This window comes from Lynx canadensis, chromosome A1 (genome assembly GCF_007474595.2).
Source record: "Lynx canadensis isolate LIC74 chromosome A1, mLynCan4.pri.v2, whole genome shotgun sequence".
NCBI lineage: Eukaryota > Metazoa > Chordata > Mammalia > Carnivora > Felidae > Lynx > Lynx canadensis.
In genome coordinates, this window is record NC_044303.2 from 212,663,111 (window position 1) to 212,684,970 (window position 21,860).

Consider the following 21,860-nt stretch of genomic DNA (forward strand, 5'->3'; position numbering starts at 1 on the left):
GTGTGTATAGATACATGTGTGTGACAGAAACAGAGAGAACAGAAAGAACAGAGAAGGAAAGATTGCTTTAGACAAACATTCTAAGGAGCCAGAGGGCTCACAGCAGCTAATCTCCCTCATGCTTTCCTGACCCCACCCCCTTCCTTCTCATCATAACTTGTGATCTTAGAAGCATGAAAGAATTTGAGCCCCTCCCCCAGCTTGACCATCTCCGTTGGCTGCTCAGTCAGGCTCCATGTCAAATCCGGCTTGGGGCAGAAACCTGAGGGCCACACAGAAGGTGGTGGGCTTGCAGGCAGTTTCCTCACCCTGTGGCCATGGGCGGCAACATCGGGCAGCTTGGCAGTCGCACCTACGAGTCCCTAGCTGACGATGAGCCCTTGGACCCCGAGGAGCCCCCCAAAAGACACACGGGCAATCTCATCATGCACAGCATGGCCATGCTTGGCCGGGAGTTTTGCTACGCAGTGGAGGCGGCCTACGTGACCCCAGTCCTGCTCAGCGTGGGGCTGCCCAAGAGTCTGTACAGCATGGTGTGGCTCCTCAGCCCCATCCTGGGATTTCTGCTGCAACCCGTGGTGGGATCAGCCAGCGACCATTGCCGGGCCAGGTGGGGCCGGCGGAGACCATACATCCTCACCCTGGTCATCATGATGCTCTTGGGCATGACTCTGTACCTCAACGGGGACGCTGTGGTAGCAGGTCAGTGCACTGCACAGGCGGGCAGGCGGGGGAAAGGGGCCCATTATGCAACTCAATAGGAGTAGAATGCGGATTTCTTTATGAGACATTTCATTGGAAACCGGTTAAACTGATGATCTCTCCTAGGTTAAAATAAACTTCCACCTTGGGAGGACCCAAATTCTGTGGTTGGGGAGTCTTCATTTTTAGAAGCATCAGGATCCATTGCTGTTGTTTCATTGTTGTGAGGATTGCAAAGTAGGAATAATTTTTTATCTGTTTTATCAAATGAAATATTTTTACATATTTATTAATTGCAGTGTTCTTTGAACTTCGGCTTTAGTTAGTACTTTGTTGAATTAACCGTTTGCCAAATGACTCCATAAATACTAATAATAAATTACCTGTATGTCTAAATAAGGGCTAATTTTCTTCATAGCTTTAGGTAGAGTCTTTTAGTGGATGCAGGGCATCAGCCTGTCAGCTCAAGGGCACAGTTTTGCACTGCAAATGCTGGACCAAAAAACCCCTGATGGTGAGCACTTTTTCTTGCCATTCATCAGCCACCAATTAATCAGTAATTGGTGGTAGTACATAAAAAGTACTTCATTTCATTGAACAAAGAATCGTTAAAAATAATACACATTTTTTGGCCATTAACTCTCAGGCTAGCAGAATGGATTATAATGAGGCAGGATAATCAGTTATCATTTGTGTGTATTTTTTATTTTATATTATTTATTTATTTTTTAAAATATTTTTTAAAATTAAAAAAAAAATTTTTTTTTTAACGTTTATTCATTTTTGAGACAGAGAGAGAGACAGAGCATGAATGGGGGAGGGTCAGAGAGAGGGAGACACAGAATCTGAAACAGGCTCCAGGCTCTGAGCTGTCAGCACAGAGCCCGACGCGGGGCTCGAACTCACGGACCGCGAGATCATGACCTGAGCCGAAGTCGGCTGCTTAACCGACTGAGCCACCCAGGCGCCCCTTGTATGTATTTTTTAAATAATTTTTTAATGTTTATTTAGTTTTGAGAGAGAGAGAGAGAGAGAGAGAGAATGTGAGTGGGAAAGGGAAGGGGCAGAGAGAGAGAGAGAGAGACAAAATCTGAAGCAGGCTCCAGGCTCTGAGCTGTCACCACAGAGCCCGATGTGGGGCTTGAACCCTTGAGCCATGAGATTATGACCTGAGCTGAAGTTGGACACTTAACTGACGAAGCCACCCAGGCACCCATCATTTGTATATATTTAAAAGTGGGCATAACTACATAAATTTGATTTATTTCTGCAAAGTATTTACAAAAACCCCTGGTAAGTATGGTTTCCCCTAGGGAGGAGTACTAAAGGAACTTGGAGGTAAAAAGTGGAGTATAGGCTTATTTTCCACTTATTTTTATACTGTAGTTTGTTTTTTTTAATGTGCATAAGTTACACATTGTTCTCAAGTGAAACTGAAAGAAAGGGAACATTTTTGCTTTCTCTAATAGGAGATAGGGTGAATGAATTCTGACATGTCCACAGAGTGAATATTATTCGGCTGTTAAAAACTGTGCAGTTGCTCTCCGTTAAGTGAAATACAAAGATATGAAGAGAGTTGGTTATAAATGAACGTGTCCAACATGATCCCATTAGTGCTCCTCAAAACGTGGTCCTCAGACCCAGGACATCAGCATCCGGGGGCTGTTGGAGACGCAAATGCCCAGCCCCACCTCAGACCTACTGGAGAATTGTGGAAGACAGAGCCCGATACTCTGTTGTGTTTTTAAAAATTTTTTTTTTAATGTTTATTCTTGAGAGAGAGAGAGAGAGGGAGAGAGAGTGAGCAGGGGAGGGGCAGAAAGCGAGGGAGACACAGAATCCGAAGCAGGCTCCAGGCTCTGAGCTGCCAGCCCAGAGCCCGACTCAGGGCTTGAACTCATAGACCGTGAGATCATGACCTGAGCCAAAGTCAGACATTTAACTGACTGAGCCACCCAGGCACGCCTCTGATTATCTGTTTTAACGAGTTGTCCAAGTGATGATTAAGGATGCTACAGTTTGAGGAGTACTGCATTAGGGCACCTGTATACACCGTTTCCTGTATGTCTGTAAGTGCATAAAGGGATATCTGAAGAATGACCATCAGTAGGGGCTGGGACGAAACATTTCCCCCAGCTTTTCTACATCACTGAAATGGTTTACGATAAACATGTATAATTTTTTACACAACTTTTTAAAAAGAGATATGACATAACTTGGTGCTTTTTAGTATATTCCCAGGGTTGTGCAACCATCACCACTATCTAATTGCACCACGTTTTCATCACCCCGGAAAGAAACCTAGCAACCATTAGCAGTCACTCCGCATTCCCTCCCCCTGACCAGGTGTAAGCAACCCCTCAATCTACTTTCTGTCTCTATAGATCTGCCCTTTCTGGCATTCACTTGTGTAATTTTGAAAACCTGAAGAAATGGTAAAGCTATGTTTATTTGGAAAAGCAACACAAAATGAAAGCAAAGGAAGATAATTTGATGACAGGACATTTTGTTGGAAACAAAAATGCAAATCATCCTAACTCTGGATTTAGGTGATGTATGTTTATTTCCTTTTTAGCTTTGATTGCTGATCCAAGGAGGAGGCTGATTTGGGCCATAACCATCACCATGATAGGTGTAGTTCTCTTTGATTTTGCTGCTGACTTCATTGATGGGCCCATTAAAGCCTACTTATTTGATGTCTGTTCCCATGAGGATAAGGAGAGGGGCCTCCACTACCATGCCCTCTTCACAGGTAAGGAATGTTCCAGAAAGTCTTTCCTTAAGTTCCCCAGACAGGGAGGCGCTTCCTCTGGTGCCATCCAGTGTCTATGCATGTCAGAGTTTTTGAATGAATGGATCTGTTGATGGAATGCTCCCATCACGCGGGCTCTGTGTTTCAGTGCATTTCTCTAGACAAATCAGCTTGTGACTAGGCTATGGAGTTTTTGCAAAGGAAGTTTACATAAGAGCTTTCTGAAGAGTCATTTGTGGAGACATTTACAACTGCAGTGAAAAGAGGCCTTGTGCACTTTGCTTTTTGGTGTTTGTTTGTTTGTTTGTTTTTTGTTTTTAAATCACTAAGGTGGCATCAGCATTACCTAAGAGCTTGTTAAAAATGCAGCTTCCTGGGCCTCTCTTCCAGTTATTTTGATTCAGTGGGTTTGAGGTAGGGCCCAGAAGTCTACATTTTTAATAAGTATCCTGGATGATTCTGTGGCAAGTGACTTAACAACCACATTTTAAAAACAAAAATAGAAACAAACCAAGCAAATGAAAAAATCCCACATGTCCTAGAGATTTCTTAGTTATATAAACAGTTGGCATTTCCTCAACCTCCTGCTTTGAAAAAGGCCATGCCCGAGGGACGATGGGGGGCTCTCTTCAATTCTTGGGGCTATTGGCAGGCTCCTTTGGTTGCTGTTGAGTCATTCATTTACAGCAATGCTAGCAACGTTCAATATCCATTTATAGAACACCAGTCAGGACTGTTCTAGGACTGGGAAGTGGAGGGGGTCATACATGAAATTACAACATGATCCTGTCCTGGGAGTGTTTTTATATCTAGGGGTGGGGCTCTATCAGTCCACCTTATTTGATGTCTTTATGGCCCAGCCGATATATTTATTTCATATTTTGATGTGTTCTATCTCTGTTCATGGCCAGGTAGATACCATGAGAAGTAGGATCTTGAGTTTTGTTCAGTTTATTTTCCACAGCCAAGAGCAGTGCTTGCCCATTGAAGCCACTGGCTCAATATTTGATGTTCGAGCAAACATCTAGATGGTGAACTCTGGAAGAAAGGGGGCTGCACAGCCAAGAGAGTAGCTCCTCCTTGCTTTAGGGAAGATGGAGGAGCCAGAGCCCTGCCCATCTGTCAGTGGCCCCTGACCACACTAGCCTGCAGCTAAAAGGTCCCACAAGAGAGATTCAAACTGCATTCTCCTAACTTAAACCCCATAATTCCTTCTGCTTGATCATAATTTGCTGAAATTAATGACAACAGTGGGAGACTCTTGGGCTTTCCAACCTGACACATTGAGAGTTTTACTGCTCTCAAGTACTGTGGGCAATGTGGCCACCCTTTCCCAGCAACCCCCCCCCCCCCCCCCCCCCGGCTTATGTCCCTGTTAGTCTTGGCTAAACGGTCTCTGCTTTGTTGTCTCGGATATTAGAAGATTGAATTTGGTCCTTGGGGAACTTTTCAAAGGCTAACACATGGTAGTATTTCTATAAATCTGAGAAAATATCTTGACGTTTTCTGTCGATATTAGTGTATGGTGGTCTCAGCAAATATGGTATAATTTTCATATTACCTTGGTCCAGGCTCCCACTACATCTTGTCTGAGCTTTAGCACTTTTCCCTTAACTATCTATCTAGCCTCTAATCTCTTCCAATTCCAATTGAACCAAAACACAGCCTCCAGATTTATACTCCTAAAAGCAAACTATGACCAGGGCACTCTCCTGTTCCATCACCTGGAGTGACTCCCATTTGCCTGCTGGGTAAAGAACAAATTCCTAGACAGGATTCAAGACTCCCCATAATCTGTTTCCATCCTACTCTTCAAGCTTTACTTCTCATTACTTCCTCCACATTTTCTGTGCTTTGAATAATTTCCCAACATGCTCCTAGGGGCAGAGGCCAGCTCTGTTTTACTCACTGCATCCATCACACCTTCAATACAGCCTGGCACATCATACGTGCTCAAAATAAATATTAATGGGACAAACAAAAGAGGCTGTCCTTTCTGTTCCAACTTCTGGGTCTTTCCTCATGCCCAAATTCCCTTACCCCTTTCTCCCTTTGGAAATCAAAGCTGCATGGGAACTTTCCACCCCCTTCCCAGGGAGAAGACCCCCTCTCTTCTAAATTGCAGTCAAACAACTTCTAACTTGGTCAGGGACCCCACACAAAAATTGATCAAAGCAAAAGTATCAAGTAGATGAACATAGAGGTATGAATGAGGTGGGTAACTTCAGCAGGAAGAGATGGTAAGATAACAGTTCATCTCATACATATCCTGAACTTCATTGCCCTTGGGGCCCATGTCATCTGCTTGAGCTGCCATAACAGAATACCACAGATTGGGTGCTTAAACAACAGAAATTATGTTCTCACACTTCTGAAGGCTGGAAGTCCAAGAACAAGGTGACAGCAGGCTTGGTTTCTGGTGAGACCTCTCTTCTTGGTCTGTACCTGGCCATCTTCTCACTCTGTCCTCACACAGCCTTTCCTCTGTGCATGCATTCCTGATGTCTCTTCCTCTTCTTACAAGGACACCAGTCCTATTGGTTATGGCCCCACCCTATGACCTCATGTAACCTTAATTACCTCCTTACAGTCCTTATCTCCAAATATAGTCACATTGGGGACTAGGACTTTGACATATGTCTCTTTTAAGGTAGAAAGCAAAGCTTTCCTAACACTCACACAGACTTTTGCTTGTTTCTCATTGGACAGAACTAGGCCACAGAATTAGGATATTGGGAAAGTGAGGGTTTAGGGCAGGGGTGGGAGAGCAGATCCTCTCTATTTGGGTCCTATTTGCCAGGAGGAAAGGGTAATTATTTTCAAATGGGCCAAAGCTGGTAGATATCACATGGAATATAAGCACGATTGAGTATTAGCCTAATGAGAAAAATTAAAGACCAAGACTATTGCAAGAAAGAGCTTTCAAAGCCCAATCTATTAAGGAATAATTGACAAGTAATTATATTTTAAAGTTATACTTCAGTTCACAATTTTACCTGACCACATTTATTATAGTACTGTTCACAGTCTTCCCTGTATTATAATTGTGTATTTATCTTTCTCTTTCACAAGATTTTGTAAAATACAAGATTTGTAAAAACATGAGTGTTTTCTTCCCCGTGGCTTCTAACCCGTTGCATCATTGACAGCAGGTACTTAGAAATGTTAGTTACATAAAAGGAGACTTTTATAACCCTTAAGTTTCATGCAGTTTTACATCAGGTTGAACTGCGTGGCAAATTGCATCAATCAGATGAATATGCTCATTTAATCACCTTGCTTTGTCTCCTGACCAACACTGAACTCTGAATCCCAGACAACTGTCTCCAGTTATAGGGGGACCCCTGAGAGTGTGTGGATAGCTCAAAGCAAGTTTTTTTTTCCTATTAGAAAAATTAGCTTAAAACATCTTCCTCTTCTAAAACAGTACAGTAAAGTCTCACCTCATTTAAAACTTAGATTCTAGAAGTCCATGCCTAAGTGATAATCACAGAGAGTCTACATTATTCATGAATATCTCTCAGATCACACATAAAATACAGTATACCTTTTTGCCTTGTTTGTATGTACAGACCTGCATAGTGACGGATATACATATAAATATATCTGCAGAAACATCTGCTCTTTAATGTTTACTGCTGGACATGGGCTCAAAGAAAGAGGTAGAAGATAGGGTCACCTGTATTATTTAGAATGTTTTTCTTTTCTCTCTCCTCCCCTCTCCCCTTTTTTTTTCTGAGAGAGAAAGAGAGAGTGGGCAGGGGAAGGGAAGAGGGAGAGGAAGGGAAAGAATCTTAAGCAGGCTCCACACTCATCGCATAGCCGGACATGGAGCTTGATCTCACGACTGTGAGACCATGACCTGAGCTGAAATCAACAGTCAGATGCTGAACCGACTGAGCCACCCAGGTGTCCTAACTCCCCTTCTTTTCAAAGTGTGAATAGTAACTGTCAATGCTCAGTTAAAGATGAATGTGCGACCCCACCATAGTGTCCTTGCTCTGAATGGAAGACCACATTGGAAAATGGAGTGAAAAATAACAGTACATTATCATACTTCTCTGTCTTTGCATACAGGCCAGATCTCCTGAATGTACATGAACCTGGCAAAGAGATATCTAAAGCATACTCCTTGCATCAGGCATTTTATGATAAAGGCCTGTTCAGTGTCAGAGCCCGTTTTGATTTTCATTCACCCAAGGAATTCAATCATCTGAGTAAATTGAAATCCTTCTTATTTATTTCAGAGCTATTTATTTCATTTTAGCCTAGGCCCAACAATTCCAAGTGCTTTGCAAAAAATGTCAAAGGGTTTCTTGCCAAAATATTTCCCAGCATATTTCTGACTTCTTTTTTTTTTTTTTTTTTTTAAGAAAAGACTCTACTGACTCCCAGGGGAACATTTTAGTTCCCGGCTTCTTCTCTCTCTTATATTTAAAGGTAACTAAACCTACTCTCCCTCCATCCCTGACATATGTGGTGTATTTCATAGATACACCCTTGTCTTGCTACCCCATGCCTTCACCTCCAGGTGCATCTGGGCCTGCAGAACTCACATTCACGAGTAAAGAATTCCTTCTTTGTGCCAGAATGCTTCTAACTGAGCACAAACCTGCTAAGTTGAACCTAAGGCCTTGCTACCATTAGCAGTTGGCTCTATCCAGCAGGGGGTGGCCAGGGCAAAGCATGATGGGAAAGGTTGTCCTGTTTCAAATCCTGGCCCCTTTTCTTAACTGCTGAGTGCCTTTAGTATTTCTGAACTTTTGTTTCCTCACAGGGTTGTGAATCTTCACACAATGTTAGTTATTAGTATCCTGCCAAATGCCCAGAGCAAGGAATCATTTAAAAGGATCAAACACCAAATGTCTGTGTTTAGTTCATTTTTTTCTGTTTCCACTGGGCTTGTAGAACCCATCAAAGTTTTTTTGTGGTGACTCGGAGAGGAACTTGCCCCCAGGTACATCATTGCAAGAAGATTGGGTAGCTTGTGGAGCACAACCTCTTTTAATTTTTCTAGCTTTTTAATATCTCAGGTTACAAATGCTCTGGTTAAGAGTAATTAAGGACTAAGAAAAGACTATTAAAAATGAAGTTTAGACATGGGCTCCTATGAGCAAATCTTTCACACAAGTGGAAAAGATGCTGTGTTTCATGTTAAAGTCTGTTTGAATGGTTTCTCCTTGAGTAATTGCCGCATGAATGGTTTTCTTGTGTCAACTGGGTTCCCTTTGAAGTTTCTGTCACTCGTGGACTTTCACATCTCCTCAGTCACTTAGCTTAGGAAGGATGTGGCTAGAGAGTAAGCCAAGGACACAGGAATTTCAGCTTTGTGGGCAACATGGATGATTCAGAGCAAAACAATTAATGTCTCCAAATTGCCATTTCTTTTCCATTCAAGGGTGAGCAACATACATCTCAAAGAATCTCAAAGGCAGATTAAAGAAACACCTGAGGGGATTTTTCCTTGGCTCTGTCCTCTCCTTGAAAGCTCTTCCCCCAGATACCAAATCAACTTGGCTCGTTGGCAAGTTGGTCACATGACCCCTCCTCTGTGATGTGTTTATCATTACGTGACTATATTATTTATTCATTTGTTTATTGTGTATATTATGCTTCTGTACCTGACCTATATAAGCTTCCTGAGAGCAGGAACATTATCTTTCCTATTCGTTGCTATAGCAACAGTCTTTAGAATATTCCTGGAATATGCTCAAGAACTATTGGTGGGACAAATATTGTATTTTAGCATCCTCATTGTACCTTTGAGGAAGCTGTGTTACTAAGAGGTAAAGTGATTAGTCCAAGATCACACAGCTAGGTAGCAGTAGACTAGAGCAGGGGCAAAAGCCCTACCAACCTACCAACCAACTAAATCATCAGCCTACTAAAAATATGGTTTATGTTTTTGTCCAGGCTCCCCTAAAAGCTGACCCCAGAGAAAGTTTGTATGCAGAGTTTACTTGGGAAAGGATTCCAGAGAGTGAGAATGGGGGAGTGGTGGAGTGGAACAGACCAAAGAATACAAGAAGCATTGCAGAGTTGGCCTTTGCTCTAGGTGACTGTCCACCTCACCAAGACCCTCTTAGGAGCCTAATGTAGTTCATCTCAGAACTTTCTCTTTGAGGGGATCAAGAAGGGGGATTAATCCATTGGCTCCAGTCTCTACTGGCCAACGGTGTCCCATGGGTGTGAACCTCACTTGTGTGAGTGCTGACCCCGACCTGAGTGTGGGTCCAGATGCACCTGAAAAAAGGTGGTCAAAACTGGTTTGGAACTGGCCACTGCAGTAGCTGTTGGAGAAAGGGGGTGTTGCTGAGAAGACCGGCTGTATTGTACATGGGCTGTCCCTTTCAGTTCATGACATCTAGTCCTGAGCTTATTGTCTCTAGCATAAGTGCTTCATGCTACTCAGTCGACATTGGAAGGGTTAAAGCATTTTGCAAAGTGCTCAGTGATTTATAGTAAAATGAACACTTATAGTACTTATAGTAAAATGAGCTGTTGCAACCCAGAACTAAAATATTAATTCTGCAGAGTTAAAGAAAACTCAGGGTAATCACAAATGGCTCCAGACCCCGGCCAATTAATTACTTGACCTTGCAGTCATTTCTAATCCTTGAGAAAAGAAACAAGAGTCAGGATTTATGTGTCATGTCAGGAAATGAGAAGTTTCAGGAATCTTATCTGAACTACAGTAGCAACGGTTATGCATATGCTCAAATCAAGAAATTTGCTTCTGGGAAAATGGTGAGATAATTAAAGTGAATATACCTTTATGTGAGCCTTATTGCATTAGACATACTAGTACATATCAGTAGCGTTCAGCACAAACACAAATTGCATTTGACCTCTGGCAAACACACTACTCCAGTTCTCTGCATTTATTTGTTTAATTGTGGAGAAGAATATGGTTTTGGCACTGCTTTACTGCAAATATTTTTGCCTACAGCATAGCTTATGCCCAATAATGGAAAGCGTTGGATAAATCTTTATGTCGCAAATGGGTGGGATCCTAAACCCCAAACTTAATTTAATCACTCCTTTGTTGAGCCCCATCACCACAGGATGGTGGAAATTTAGTCTCAGTTTGGAATGTTCTCCCATCCCTTTACCCAAAGGTTGCATCGAAGTCCTGGGGACTTAGAGTGCAAGGGCTTGAGGGCATAGAGTCCCTGGGTTTCAATGTCATCTGTTAACCCTGGCATTTCCTGAGATGTCCATTGTCCCACCACATCTCGGCCAAGCTGAAGTGGTCACAATGGAGTCATCTCTTCTCATCTGTAAGGCCCCTGCAGAACCACAGGGTTCTCAGCCCCCTCTGCCATTCTGCTCTTCCCACACCAGGCCAGGGTGAGGTGAACTCTGGGAGCTGCAAACTCTGTGTTTTGCTTTCCTCCTCTCTAAAATAGAGATAAAAATACAGCTGATCAATTATTCGTGGGTTGTTACTTGCAAATTCACTCACTAAAATTTCTTTGTAACATCAAAAGCAATACTGTTAGCTCATTGCCAGTCATTTGCAAACAAGTGCAGAGTGTAGGAGGGCAATTTGAATCACCCACAGCCTCATGCCCAGTTGAGGTAGGTCCAGGTAGCACTCTGCCTTCTTGTTTGGTTTTCATTCTGTAAACAATTGTCCTTTAGTGGTGTATTTGGTACCAAATTGTTAGCATTTGTGTGTGTGTGTGTGTGTGTGTGTGTGTGTAATTTCATTGCTTAAGATGGTCCCTGATGTAGTGCTCAAGTGCCGTCCGGGCTTCAAAAGTGCAGGAACATTGTGATGTGCCTTGTGGAGAAAATATGTGTGTTAAGTTTTGTTCAGGCATGAGTTATAGTTCTGTTGCCCATGGGCTCAGTGCTAATGAAGCAACAATATATACTAAATATCTTTAAATGGAAGCACACCGTGTGTGTAAATGGAAAAGCACTGTGTTGTTCACTTGTTGAAGATGTGACTAGAAGTTTCAGTAACTTAGCCCCGTATTTCTCCTCAGAGGAGTCATTTGCTACTTGCTAATTCAGTGTTTGGGGTGACTTTCAAGAACACAGCTACCACTAATAATAAGAATATATTGCAGGGCCACCTGGGTGACTCAGTTGATTGAGTGTCCAACTCTTGATCTTGGCTCTGGTCATGATCTCATCATTGGAGAGATTGAGCTCCATGTCGGGCTCTGTGCTGACAACGCAGAGCCTGCTTGGGATGCTCTCTCTCCCTCTCTCTCTCTCTGCCCCTCCCCTGCTTTCTCTCTCTCTCTCTCTCTCTCTCTCTCTCTCTCTCTCTCAAAATAAATAAATAAATAAACTTTAAAAATTAATATGCTGAAGTACTTTCCTGAAAGGTTGTTGTGAGGAATGGATGAGCCAATATATGTTAAGCACTTGGAATAGAGACTGACATGGTAAACACTTCTATCTAGAGCCACCACAAGCCATTTCTTCCTCGAGGTCTTATTGCCTCTCTGGGGTCTACCCAGGGCATGAGGCGTTGGTCCCTTCTGTTCTGGGATCCCCCTAGTCATTTGGGGGTGGTTCTACCTACCCCCCCCCACCTCCCACCCACCCCTAATACCAGCTAGACCCTAGGAAAGAGGAGCAGAACCACTGCCTTAGGAATTCACCGGTATACGTGCACCCAGCATGAATGCCTTGCTCTTAAATCCCATTTTCTACTGAATCTTCGTTCTATGTGTTTGGAGCCTAAGGGCTTTTGAAACTCAGAAGCAAGAAGACAGATTCTTGTTTCTGTGCTTTCTGCTTTCATGTCCTTCCCCCAAAGCAATGAGGTATTGCGGCTCAGCTTGAATGTGAAGAAGGGCCCAAAGGGACAAAGATATAAGGAAATACCCCAGGACCACAGATAGTGGTGGGTGGATGGAAACAGTGGTCAACACTTTAAATGTTATCTCACCATCTTTTAGGAGAAAAGTTGCCTTGTGAATCTAAAGAAATGTCAAGCTGCTTGTGTCTTCTCTCTTTGACCAGAGTATATATGTCTGTTTGATTTTCCTTGTACTTTCAGCGTCCAAGAGGGCAGTTCATGTTGTCTTATTCATTGCTGTGTCCCCAGTGCTTAGCACAGTTCTTGGAGAGTAGATGCTCCATCAATTTTTATTGATAAACAAATAGGTCCGAGGAGACACACACACACACACACACACACACGCACAGTAACTGGTACTTATGGTAATTCTCCAGGATTAGTGTGTATATATTGGGGGAAGGTAGGAACCATATACCTAATTAAACACTTTCATGGCTATTTTCTTAGCATATAGAATAGAGTCAAAATCACTCTCTCGTGAACACCATGGAAATGGGGGGGGGGGGGTTTAGTCTGATCTCTTGCTGAAGTGAAGTAGCTGGCAGCACACTGTTAGCTCTCTTGACTTAAGCTATTTTGCCAGCAGAGTATGGATTGTTAAGCCACACCCCTGAAGCAGAGAGACAGCTACAGGTACATAGCAGATGTGGAGTTTGTCTCAGATAGATTCTCTAGAACTGAAACTCCCCGAATTACCCATTTTACCTATTATAGTTGCAAACTAAAGAAAAACAACCCTATTTCAGTGTGTTTGGATTTCTTCCAGGATGAGCCATTGTTGGAATTACATCGTAAGTTATGAAATGCAACATCTATCTGTCAAGCCGTTCGTTCTTCTGAGGTTGGTTATGGTCTGAGTTTGCAGCATGGCGTGGCTATGTGAAGGAGCCAGCTAGATCATTTATGGGCTCTTCTTTGTAAAGGCCTGTTATCTGACATCAGCAGATGTCCTGTGGATGTTTCAGCTTATGGCCTGGCCAATAGCCTGATGATTAATTCCAGGGCCCCAATGAGAGTGATGTTGGAAGAGAGATAAATGCAGTCTGGATGTAGATGTGGGAGTTGTTATTGGCCTTTGTTGCAGCTAAGATGATGGGGCTTTGTCTTGAGACTATCTCTGAAGATAAAATCCTTAGCTTAAGCAAAAGCAGCAGAAAGGAAAGCCTTCCATGAATTCCTACAGCCCTCTGCTGGCCCTTATCATATCGGAGGGTGTGAATAGATAAAATGTAAATGTTTCCATCCAGAGTTTTAACATGGTGTCTATGGAATAATTACCCAATGGCCCACTATTCCTTCACAGGGCATATTCTGTTGTTAACATTTACAACATCCCCCAATAGCTTTGGGAAAAACAAAACAGTTTTGCCTGTTTTGTTTTCCTCCCCTCCCTAAGAGGATTGGAAATTCTCCAAGGTCCTTGAAGCAGGTGTCAAAATTTTGCTTGACCAATTCGTGAGGGAACTGACAGGAAAGACATAAAGAACAGTTCCCCCAAGTTCTTGCACAGTGTGTATGTGTGTGTGTGTGTGTGTGTGCACATGTGTGTGTGTGATTAGCAAAAGAAAAAGTGGTAGGTTAGATATAAATCTGATTAGCCTTCTACAAGTCAGTAAAACTATAAGTCCTCTGTAATATTTTTGTTACAAGTATGTTTGTAACTTGTCTATTAGGCTATAAAAACGTAATACAAATCATAGAACCCTAATAATGTCTGCAAATTAACCTCAACTTTATAGAACTACACATCATTGTGCCTTGTCAGTTTTAGACTGTTGGTCAAATATCCTGTAACAACAAAGAACTGTTGTTACAATTTCCCAAGAATGTCAGATAAGGGTGGACCAGGTTGGTTGGAAACTGCTCAAAAGAATCCGGGATCTCAGGCCATACCCTTGAAGCTTTAAAATCAGAATCTGTGCTATAGATTGAATGACTCCATGTATACGCTAAAAACCTAATACCCGATGTGATGTTATCAGGAGGTGGAGTGATTAGGTCATGAGGCCTCATTCATGGAATTAGAGCTCTTAAAAAAGAGCCCCGATAAAGTTACCTTACCACCTATGCCAAGTGGGATCGCAGTAAGAAGACAGCCATCAACAAGAAGCATTGCATCACCAGACACCCAGTCTGCGGACGCCACAGTTGTAAACTTCCCAAACAACAAAAGTGTGAGAAGGAAATCTCTGCTGCTCGTAAACCACACAGCTTCTGGTATTTTTGTGATAGCAGCCCAAACAGACCAAGACAATCTACAATTTAATAAGACATCCGTGTGATCCAGGCACACCTTAAAGTTTAAGAAGCATGGCTCTAGACTGATACTTTGTAAATCAGGCACTTGCCACTGTTACTTTTTCCAGGTTTGGGATACATCTTTTTTCCACAATACCTGCCGCTGTCTGCCACACTGGGTCAGCGCTAGGCCCAAGTCAGCCCCCAGAATGATCCCTGGATTCTAATCACTGGGCCTCGATGACCAAGTCCTTGCAGCCAGCCCTACGCAGCTTGTCACCCGAAGGCAGTAACTGTCTTCTCCCACTTATGGGGAAGGGTTGGGAATTAGGGTTTCTGTAGCAAGTCTACAGGGCACTCATTTTTGGGCCCTTGTTCTGCCACTGTATGTGCTAATCATTTACATAGTGTTGTCGTGTTAGCCTTCACAAAACTCATACATGGAGGCCTCACGACCCCCACTTCTCAGAGAAGTGCCCAAGATCACATGACTAGAAAGCACACAGATGCAAACTGAAATCAGGGAAAATTCCAAACCCCTTCTCTCCATGCTGTCTCTGGTCACTTAACCACTGTAGCCTGTGGCTTTCAGATCGAATTCAACCAGATGAATTCCAAACATCCTCCCACCTCTAAAATCTTTGAATCCATTAATATATTGAACTCTTATGAACTTCATTGCTAATTAAGAGGAATCCTATAAAAATTATTAATAATCAAAAATAATCAATAAAGATATTTGGGGTGTCTGAGTGGCTCAGTTGGTTAGGCATCTTTTTTGGCTCAGGTCATGACCTCACAGTTCATGAGTTCAAGCCCCACGTCAGGCTCTGTGCTGGAAGCTTAGAGCCTGGAGCCCACTTTGAGTTCTGTGTCTCCCTCTCTTTCTCTGCCCCTCCCCTGCTTACACTCTGTCTCTCTCTCACTCAAAAATAAATAAACATTAAAAAAAAATTTTTAAATAAAAAAAATCAACATCATCTTGGTACCAGTAGCTAAGCCCTGGTTATTAACAAATAAACTCTTCGAGACTCCTCTATCATATTTGAATACCCAGGTCACAGTTTTAGCATCATTTATTACTGTTTTTTAATACTGTAGTTTATTTTTTAAATTTATTGTCAAGTTAGCTAAAATACAGTATATACAGGGTGCTCTTGGTTTTAGGGGTAGATTCCTGTAATTCATGGCTTACATACAACACCCAGTGCTCATCCCAACAAGTGACCTCCTCAACTACAGGTTGTTTTTTTTTTTTTTTTTTTTTTTTAAGTAGCTGTTTACTGGGGCATCTGTGTGGCTCAGTCGGTTGAGTGTCCAACTTCAGCTCAGGTCATGATCTCACAATTTGTGGGTTGGAACTCCACATCAGACTTTGTGCTGAGAGCACCGAGTCTGCTTGGGATTCTCTGTCTCCCTCTCTTTCTGTCCTTGTCCTGCTCACACTCTCTTTCTCAAAAATGAATAAACATTAAAAAAAAAATTAAAGTGGTTGTTTACTTACCTGCTTCTCCCACTTGGAACTTCCTTCTGGGGAAAAGGGGATGGGGAGCAGTGTCTTATTTACATCCATATCCCCAGAAACTAGGAGAGCTTTTCACATATATTCAGTGCTCACTAATATCTATTGAAGTACACTAAGCCAGCAGACATAAAAAGAGATTAGGAAAGCCTCCAATTGCAGGACTTGATAATTCTAGTTAATATCTAATATCAATCCATTATTAGATTTATACCCATACATTTATATTCATAAAATAAAACCACCATTCTATTGCACGTGGAAGGTTTATTTCACACGTAAATTCTTTTATTTTTTTTAGTTCATTTATTTTGAGACAAAAAGCACACACATGTGAGTGGGGAGGGGCAGAGAGAGAGAGAATCCCAAGCAGGCTCCATGCAGCCAGAGCCCAATGTGGGGCTCAAAGTCAAAAACTGTGAGATCATGACCTGAGCTGAAACCCAGAGTCAGATGCTTAACCCACTGAGCCACCCAAGTGCCCCACATATAAATTCTTTTAAATAGGCAGGGGTCTTTTGCTCCGAATTTTCTTTGTTCAGTGGAATAGTAAGTGTGAAGGAAAGAGGCATAAATGACAGAATAATTAAATGACAAATGACAACCGTTGACCTGGCTATAAATTATAAGTAGTTTCAAAAAAGGAATGTGTAAGTTTTTCATAGAATTAATTAAGGTCAGGGCTTTTCAACTGGAGGACATTTTGCCCCCTATGGGACATTAGGCACTGTCTAGAGACATGTTCGGTTGTCATCGCTCGTGGAGAAGTCATTGCTGGCATCTAGTAGGTAGAGGCCAGAGATGCTGCTAAACATCTTATAACGCATAGAACAGTCCTTCACAACGAAGAATCCTTCAGCCCAAAATGTCAGCAGTGCCAGAATTGGGAAATCCTGATTTGGATAGGCCCGCAAATAGTGCTGGGAATTTAGTACATCTTTATTGGTTGATTGCTTGGCTCAGCACATGACCTCTGAAACCAATGGCATCTCCATGATTGGATAAGGAGAGTCATTGTCTGATAGTGATCCAGAGGCACCATTTGTCCCAGAACTGCCCTCTGAATCATAAGTATGGCTGGCTCAAGGGCCTCTCCTTCTTCTCAAAGCCTGGGACCTACTATCTAGGACAGGTCACTATATGTGTCATTTATTTATGTATTTTCCCATCACCCATAACTAGACCATATATTCCTGTTGGCAGGAGACATAAGTTTAACTTTTTCACATCCATTTATCACAGTTTCCCATAATTCTGTCTTATAATGCTTTGACACTCAGGGCATGACAATGATGCTTTATTTTTGGGAATCATTGGTTGAACAGTTGGTCATCTGTAAATATCCTCTATAGTAAATTGCAAGTAACCATAATGTAGACTGACCAGAATCAACCATTCTCCCACCATTTGGGATAAATTAGGAGTCATGGCATTTGACATTCAGATTTGTGTTCCTGGAGTCAGGATTTATATTAGGTGTTCAGGGTTAGAGAAAGAGAATTCCTTAAGTTCCGTTTTCTTCCTTGATTCCCTGGTTTATAAAGATATTGTCTTTATCTGGGAAATAAAATGGAGACTTCACTCACACAAGAAAAACAAAACCAAAAACAAAACTTTTCTGTCCAGGTAGATATTTGTGTTTGGTGAGACATGATGGGAGGTTGACATTTAAAGGTGTCTGAGGTGTCTGACAGGTTGATCAGCCTACACAAGTTCGTGGCTCAGGTAGGAGGTGTGTTGGGCATTCATCTCCTCACATCCCTGGGTACCTCCCACCTCTGGGGGGTGCCCCTCTCTCATCCCTGAATTCTCAGGATCACTGATGCCTCCACGATGAACAAATACAGTGTCCTGCTTAGGTGAGGGGCACTTGTATTTTAAAATCCAAAGAGAATGAATCACTGCTAATGGGATTTCAATTATTATACCATTAAGGCAGGATAGATTTGGGGGAGTCCTTTCTCAGTGTTCCTCAAGTCACACTGTCATCAGCAAAAGCAGGTAAAACAAGCAACAGAAAGACAGGGACCTGAAAGGTCCAGGTCCTGTAACATGACGATACGATTTTTAAAAATTCATGTTTCAACTTGTGTTATTTGTTCTGTGGCTATCAACTAGGAACAAGTTCTTTTAGCTTCTAATAAAGGAATGAAGACAGAGTGCAAAACTGTTTCATCTTTGCAAACTTGCGTTGTGCTAGGAAGCTTATTAATAGATAAACGACATTACAAATGATTTTATTGCAACCAGAGGTTGGTTTTCTCTGGGGCTATTTAAGGGCAGGAATTTTAGTTCCAAAGCAGTTTAGAGACTACAGTTTGCAAGGCCACGGGACTTCTGTTGGTGTCAATATTCGTTTCTGGCACCGGTCCATTTTACTCTTTTATTATCAACCCCATATTATGAGTGAGAAAGTCCAAAATCACAGCAAGTACATGCCAGAACCAAGCTTTGAACACACGTTTCCTGGTTGCAGATGTCTTGACTTGCTGCTGTAACTCTCCATCATAACCAGGCTCTGCTGGCTTCAGGAAGCTTTCCCACTGAAGGGGAGGGCCTGGGCACCATGGGAAGAGAAGGCAGTTTGCTAAATATGCTAATGCAGCTTTCTTGCTTTCCAGGTTTTGGAGGTACGCTGGGTTACCTTTTGGGTGCCATCGACTGGGCCCATCTGGAGCTAGGAAGAGTGCTGGGCACAGAATTCCAGGTCATGTTCTTCTTCTCCGCCTTGGTGCTCACTTTGTGTTTTACTATTCATCTCTGTAGTATCCCTGAAGCCCCACTTAAAGATGTTATAAAGGACATTTCCCCACAGCAAGCCCCCCAGGACTTTCCATTGTCACCAGACAAAATGTACCAGTATGGGTCTATTGAGAAAGCTAAAAATGGTTATGTAAACCCGGAGCTGGCAATGCATGGGGAAAAACCCCCAAATCCTGCTAAACAGGTAAGATGCAAATTCTTTTTTCTTCACTCAGGAAAAATATCCTTGTTCTTACCCTTTTTATTTTGTTTATTATTCTTGGTTTTGTTTGCTTTTTTGATATGAAAATTTGATGTGAAGTCTAATTGAATTCTCCAGTCTCCTATAGCTCTTATCCCTTTGAATTAAAATTTGCACCTCAAAAAAAATTGTGTGCGTTTTCCTCTGGTCTTCCTCTTACTCTTTTCAGAGCATCAAACTAGGAAAGATGAAGCCAGTTCCAAAATGTTAGACCGTAAGAGAAGCCTGGAAACCATCTTCAGGCCTTAAGAAATATCTTTACTTCTTAGATTGGGATTATAAATTTGTTCTTCCAAATGATAGCATCCCTGGGTTGGTAACTGGGCTGGGCATGTTTAATTCATGTCTAATGAACTGATTTGAAAAAAAATTTTTAGGCCATTTTCAGTGAACTAGTCAGTGAATTAATTAGCTTAGAATTTAAGGAAAGTTCTACTAAATTACAGAGAAATTAGGTTAGGAGGAAATGGTCAGAGAGAAGAGGCTAGGGCTATGTTGACCAATATATTGGCTATTCGTCCCATAAGGCTATTTAAGTTTAAATTCATTAAAATGAAAAAAATTAAAATGTCAGTTCCTTGGTTGCCTTAGCCACATTTCCAAGGCTTAATAGCCCCTTGGGGCTAGGAGCTACAGTACAAAGCAGTGCAGGTATGGAACATTTCCATCATTGTAGAAAGTTCTGTTGGACAACACTGACACACAGCTGCATGCTCCTTCAAGCTGACTTTGATGGCAATACCTCAGGGATGGAAGTACAGAGGATTTTCTCACTGGCAAAGAGGTTGTGAAAGACCTGGGTTTAAATTTTGATTCCTCTAGCTGGCTGACCTGTTTTAGTCATTCAACAACCATCAGGCATTTGCTATAAAGAGCCTAAAGATTAAAAGCGCAAATGTTCAGATCCTGCCTCTACCAGCTCTGGAATGCATGACCTTGGGCATTTACATTTCTGTAAAATGAGAAAGTGATTCTGTCTACCTTTAAGTGTTTTGTGCAGATAACATGAGAGAATCCATGCAATGTTACTTAGAGCGGTTCCTACCACATAGTGAGGTGTTTGGTAGAGGTGCCTATTATGAGCCTGGCAGAATGCTGAGCAGTCCAGACACAAATAGGGAACAGACTTCATCTGTGCTCTAACAACTTTCAAACAAGCTCAGTGAATCTCATCTCTATGAGCTTGACTTCTCTTGTTGGGTTGTCTTCTCTATATTCTAGGGTTATTGGGATGTTCAACTAAGATGAAGCAGGGAACGATGCTTTTTAAGCTTTATATAAGTCTATGAGCATATCACAGTCAGTATTCACTCAACAAACTACTTTGGGTACGGAGTATGTACAAAGCTCTCTACCAGGTATTTAGGGATCATAAAATTGACTAATGTCCCATTCCTATGCTCAAGAACTTAGACAGCCCTACCAGGGGGCATAAGCCAATACTTATTTTCCAATACTTATTACCAATACTTATTTTCCAAGGTAGAATATACTTTACAAAATGAGGGTGGCTGTGCAGTTTGATAACTGGGATTATTATTTTTTTAATGGCAAGAAGCCTAAATTATTTCAGGATTCAAACTAGATCCCATAAAATCTATCTGCAATTCCTCCATGCCATCATTGCTTACTTCAGCATTTCAATAGTCTCCTTTTGAGACTAGGAAGCTCTCTTCCCAATATTGCCTTTCTCATGTATAAATTCACCACCACCCAATCTCCGGCTGACAAAGGAGCACAATACATGCAGTAGAGTAACTCCTCAGGGCTCAAAACCATTGAAAGGGCTTCACCAAGGGAGCTGATGAGTCAGGGAATAAGATGCCAGCTGAATTTTCATTCTGAGTTAAAATACCCAAAGGGCTTTGAATATTCACATTCCCAGCTTTTACAGAAATAGTAGGCACAATTTGAAAGCTCATATTTATTTTTGGATGGAAGAAAATGTTAGATTAACAATGAAAGTAGAATGAAAATTATGTATAAGGCAGAAGCCTAAATTAATATTTGGAGTGAGGATGAATACTTGCTGGCCACATTCACTTTTTAAAATTCTGCGTTTTTGGAAAGAAAACAGGGAAAGTAAAAATAAATCACTTAGTCTGAGGCATGAAACCCTGGCTTTTTATTTTATCTTATTTATTTATATTTTAATTTCTTCAGTAACCTCTATACCCAATAGGAGGCTTGAACCTACAACCCTGAGATCAAGAGTCACATGCTCTACCAACTAAGCCAGCCAGGCACCCCTTTATCTTCCTGTGGTTACTGAAAAGTAACAATCCTGCACTGAGTTTCTTTTACAGCAAACATTTATTTTAACAGTTACCATATTTTACATGCAAAAACAGTTATTTTTTCTAATTCCAAAGGAATGCCTATACTTTTTAAATACTGATTAAGTGCAGTTGTCCCCAATTACCTGCGGTTTCACTTTCCACGTTTCGGTTACCTGTGGTCAGCCGCCATCTGGAAGCAGATGATCCTTCTGACTTATCGTCAGAAGGTCAGTAGTAGCCCTAATGCTATGTCACCACGCCTCACTTCATCTCATCACATAGGCATTTTATCATTTCACATCATCACCAGAAGAAGAGTGAGTATAACACAATACCATATTTTGGGAGAATGAGACCACATTCACATAACTTTTATTAGCATATATTATTATAATTGTTCTATTTTATTATTAGCTATTGTTGTTAATTTCTTACTGTGCCTAATTTATAAATTAAACATGATTACAGGTACGTATGTGTAAGAAAAAACATAGTCTACAGGTTTCGGTACCATGTGCAATTTCAGGCATGCACTGGGA

General features: G+C 41.8%; 1 protein-coding gene across 1 annotated transcript in view; it reads left to right on the forward strand.

The window, feature by feature from the left end:
* The first annotated feature begins 126 nt into the window (after positions 1-126).
* The window catches only part of SLC45A2 (solute carrier family 45 member 2), a 32,235-nt gene continuing 10,501 nt past the window's right edge, over positions 127-21,860 (forward strand). Inside the window, exons 1-3 of the mRNA XM_030306894.1 lie at positions 127-702; positions 3,278-3,454; positions 18,660-18,985. Coding sequence (XP_030162754.1) covers positions 318-702; positions 3,278-3,454; positions 18,660-18,985 — 888 coding nt within the window. The 5' untranslated portion in view covers positions 127-317. The remainder of the gene's footprint in view (positions 703-3,277; positions 3,455-18,659; positions 18,986-21,860) is intronic.